The sequence below is a fragment of the Branchiostoma belcheri genome, unplaced genomic scaffold, assembly GCF_001625305.1.
Source record: "Branchiostoma belcheri isolate BF01 breed outbred unplaced genomic scaffold, Haploidv18h27 scaffold92, whole genome shotgun sequence".
Lineage (NCBI taxonomy): Eukaryota > Metazoa > Chordata > Leptocardii > Amphioxiformes > Branchiostomatidae > Branchiostoma > Branchiostoma belcheri.
The window spans coordinates 1,144,158-1,148,793 of record NW_017804598.1 but is presented as its reverse complement, the minus strand read 5'-3'; the positions used below and the strand labels follow the sequence as shown (position 1 = coordinate 1,148,793).

The window sequence follows — 4,636 nt, the reverse complement described above, 5'->3', positions numbered from 1 at the left end:
CCTGTACCTGAGCAATTTGACAAATTAACACGTGTTCTTCACTTTTTCAATCATGACACAGAAACAATAATAAAGTGTTGGAGGGAAGGGAAAATGACTGACCTCTGACCTGATTTGAGTTTGTTGACCAATCACAACCCTGGATCAGCCACACTCTCGCGATGTCTCGTGAGACTGAGGATCTCAAATCAATCGACGGTGTTTACGTCTTTTCCAGTGCTAATTTTTCGTCTTTGTGGTAGGATTTACCTATCTTTAGTCATATACATGGTGTAAACTAGCTATTTCGGTATATACTCGTTACTTCATGATCCGGTATTTTGGACCTGTACCGAAACGATTTTTACGGTATTGGACCGGTACAGTGTACCGGTCCGCAGCCCTAATTTGTATATAAACCCAGCACTTGGACCAGTAAAGTGCAGGTAGACGTCAGAAATATCTGTTCAGCTTCAATTAGACCTGCACTAACCTGCATTTGCAGGTGCATGGTATTTTGAGCCTTGTGTTAACATTCCCTGTTGCTATAGGAATATCTGCCACATGTTCCCAGACTGCTGTCCTTGGTACCAACACTCTCAACCTGGACATCACTGCTATGTCAGAACATGTGGTGAACAAACAGGTAGGAGGGAAGCAATGAAATAGTTTCACCATTAGGATAGCAAAATAACATTTGTAGATTATAGGAACTGTACCAGAAAATATCAACAAAGGGTGTGTTGTATTAGTACACAAATTTTTGTGAAACCATGCTGAAATGTTTTCTGCTTGAACAACTTTTGTGTACTATCCAAAAAAGAAATTATAAGGTAGCAAACTGTAAATAAGCTCCAAGAAGACATGGACCCTCTTGTTACCTGATAGTGAAATAAATGTATAAATGTGAACTTTGAAAAATGGTGGTAAGATTGAGGAGTCAATTGTTTCAACATTTGCTGGATTTTGGATTGGACCATAAAACATGTTGTGTGTCTGTATAATAATTGTATGTACTAATATCTTAAGTTATAACTTAATACACATTCAAGTAAACTGCTATCTTTTTTCCTACCCCCATCAGAGGCTTATAGGTATACGCTTCCTGTATCCAGTTTATACCATCCCAGAAGTGGAGGTGACTATGGGAGGCAACACAGATGCACACGTTCTACAGAGAGGTGTGTGCTTAAATTACCTCACCACAGATGAGCATCTACTTAAAATGAAATACAGTTGTGTATCTTAAACATGCCCAAGAAGGCCACCCAGGGGACTGCAGCAGTTAAGAGGTCTTCTTGGACAGGTGGCTTGTGGCTATGGAAAAACATTGGGACCAGGAAAATGTGGTTGTTAAGTCAGTTGGACAGCTTGAAGAGGTGGCCACGTGGGCAGGTTTAACTGTACTGAATTATACTGCAAATTCAAACAACTCTCGCACATTATGTTAGCAATCTTTGTGACAGATATACTGTTACATGTATGACCAAAAACTGTGTTTGTGTTATATCCTAACTATAGTAAAGATGTCATCATGAAATTGTAAAAAAAATTACCTGTAATGTAAGTCTAGCTTGGTATTGCTGCCGTCCAACCTCACCTTTTTGCCATGTTTTTGTCCAGTTGGTCAGCTGATAGAACACTTGGGTAAGGTCCTGTTTGTGAGGACTGGCAACAACCCCCTCATTCTCACACCACAACAAGTCCAATCCAGGCAAATAGGTGAGTCCAGTATATGTAGCCTTCTGATGATTGAATAGACATGTACATGAACTACAATAAAACTTGCAGAATAACTGTCTTAAATGTGCTTGAGCTGTGGCTCTACTCAAACATAGGACCTCCATTTAACACCCTACCCAAAGGAAGTCCATAACCCAAGCTAGGCACTCATTTCCATCTGAGTGAAGTGAGGAAAGTTGTGTATAGTGTCTTACCCAGAGGCACAACGTTCCGGGGGCATTTCAGGGGATTTGAACCCAATATCTCTGGATACTGAGCCAAACACCCTAACCATTACATTCATGTACATAGATGCCATACAATTGCCGCACAACATTTGATGTCCCCGGTACCTGATAAATTATGTACTTTCATGATTGTTACTCTGATCAATTTGAAGCATGGAAGGAGAAGGTCCAGCTACAACAGAGAGCCAGGGGACCAGGCCTAGGATCACATGGAGGAATGAATACTTCTAGTCATGCAGTAGTCGGTATGCTGCAACACACACCAACTAGCAGTAGGACTGAAGCAGAGGACAACAGACATACGTCAGGTATTAGACAGTAACAACTGACCCTGTAACAAACATTAGACATCAGGATTACTGTCAGTAACTTGAAGACATTTTGTAGGACAGTCATGCATGGGTATATGTGGTACATACTTAGCTGTTTTGTGTTAGAAATAGTCATCACAAACCCTAATTAATTGTCCACAGTTGGTCTCACTGTCAAAGTCTCACTGAAAATCATGCAACAACAAAATGTTACAGTGAATGCAAATGCAACCTCAGACACTCACAGTTTGATATATACTGTAAAATAGTCAGGTGTTTAGATTTATATGTTTGTAGCATCATACTGTCTCTATGGAGTATTTATTTTTGTTAGTGAAGTAATATAAGGTGAACTTGGAGTGACACTATTATCACCATCCTTGGTGTGATACCAGACAGCTCTGGTGCCAGAAAGTATTGATCTTGTTTTGTGATACCTTTAACAGCAGAGTGTTACGGCTTGACTTAACCGTGTAGAGAATGGCCAGTAGACCATAAGTACCACTTGTATAATGGCTATCATCAACAACAGGAAGCCTGGGCCAAGCTGATCTAAATGTAGCTTGTAAAAGACAGCACATTGGAAGAACATACTGCACCTGCATGAAACCCAGATTTTTCATTGTTTTTGTCAGATGCTGGGTCAACATTCCATCAGAGTTTTGCAAGTTGCAGACAACAGTTGAATATTACAATGTATAGACAGGATGTCATCTTTAAATACGTGAATATGACCTTAAAAAAGACATCCTGCTGAAGTTCTATGCATAATAATTCAAAGGTTTTACACAAGCCCAGTACGTTCTACCTACATGTACATGTGCTGAAGAGATGTCGGTTGTAATGTTTTCCAGGTTCCTCACCAGCAGGCAATGACTGTATCATCTGTACTGAGCGAGAGAGGAACTGCCTGTTGAGTCCCTGTAACCACCTGTGCTGCTGCATGGAGTGTGCCAAGTCCCTGACAAACAGGCACCAGAACTGCCCCATGTGCCGGACACCTATTGCTGAGGTCCTGAGGGTCTTCAGTGCGTAGGGTTTGTCTCCTGTTGGCTCAATTTTCATACCTCTTAACCATTCCATTATACTAGTCTCCCATGCAGACCTTTCCGGCAGCCTGCGTTTGTTTATTGGTTTCTTTTCGGGGACGGTTGTATCAACCCAAGGCCTTTGTGAGTGCGGAATACAAGCAGACTTTGCAAGCGGCTAATACTGCTACCCCCGATACAGCGCTTCCTCTGAAAAGAAACTGCTGTGCTCATTTAAACAATCCTGGTAGAAAAGTCTGTACAGGAGGCTACCATTACACCAACCTACTTATCGGTAACTCAGTTACATATTATTTCATAACCAAGTATATACACATGTATGTTCCCATCAGGATAAGTTTGTACTAACCCAAGTAAACAGAAAACAATTTTTTCACACAACCAAGAATGCAGTGACATGTGAAATTTTGATCACTGAGACCCGCATCAGTAAAAGAACACTACATTTCCTTACATCTCTAAAATATCAAGGGCTATCCTATAGAAGTAACATGAAGGGTAAAATTGTATTTCTCCTGGCGTATAGCCCCACCTATTTCATGTTGGGCCCTTATTTCTATGATCCATGTTTAAGGGATTCCTATGCAATGATAGATGCATGAAAGTAGGGCTCTCTTGCTCAGACAATCCAACTACGGGTACTGGTCCAGGAGTGATATGTAATCCAATATATTTGAATAATTGTGTGTTTATATGTATTATATACAAATAAATACGTGTTTACATGTATGTCATCCTAATATGCATTTTACTGATGTGGATATGACCTACAAGCATGTACATATCTGTGAGATATTGTTGTTTGCATGCTTGTAATACAACTGTTTTATACTAATAAACAGTTCAACTTGTACTAACAACCTTCATTTTGTGTGTTCTTAATTCTGTCAGTGTTGATATCATCTTGACATCTGTATGTTTGGTCTATGTTTGAAGACCACACACTCAACTTCATCCAAATTAACAATAACAAAAAATGATTATGGAGCAAGTTTAAATACTGTAATTTTCAACACAAAGGATTGGACTTACCCAAATTTTTGACTGTACAACTCGTCTTTGTCAAGGAATGAGCAACCCACCGCTTCTGTGACATCACGTTTTGCAGATGACACGCGTGTCTCGGTGAGCAGTGGATTGTAAGCTGCAGAAAGTGTGTGGCGCCCCCCCGTTTTTGTTGAGGGAAGGTTGCAGTGCCCAGATGTAGATATGTGGCCTCTATCCCTTGTGCAAAAAAAGTCTGGTTCAGAGTCCAAGATTCTTACTTTATCCAATGAGACCTACACAGATGAACTTTAAGGGTAAAAAAGATTCTTCGTGAGACATG

General features: G+C 40.3%; 1 protein-coding gene across 2 annotated transcripts in view; it reads left to right on the top strand.

Moving 5' to 3' along the window:
- The window catches only part of LOC109488195 (3-hydroxybutyryl-CoA dehydrogenase-like), a 10,117-nt gene extending 5,948 nt beyond the window's left edge, over positions 1-4,169 (top strand). For both annotated transcript variants that reach the window (XM_019792374.1, XM_019792372.1), the window contains exons 6-8: positions 1,603-1,701; positions 2,102-2,257; positions 3,115-4,169. In XM_019792374.1, coding sequence (XP_019647933.1) covers positions 1,603-1,701; positions 2,102-2,257; positions 3,115-3,296 — 437 coding nt within the window. In that variant the 3' untranslated portion in view covers positions 3,297-4,169. The remainder of the gene's footprint in view (positions 1-1,602; positions 1,702-2,101; positions 2,258-3,114) is intronic.
- Positions 4,170-4,636: the final 467 nt, after the last annotated feature.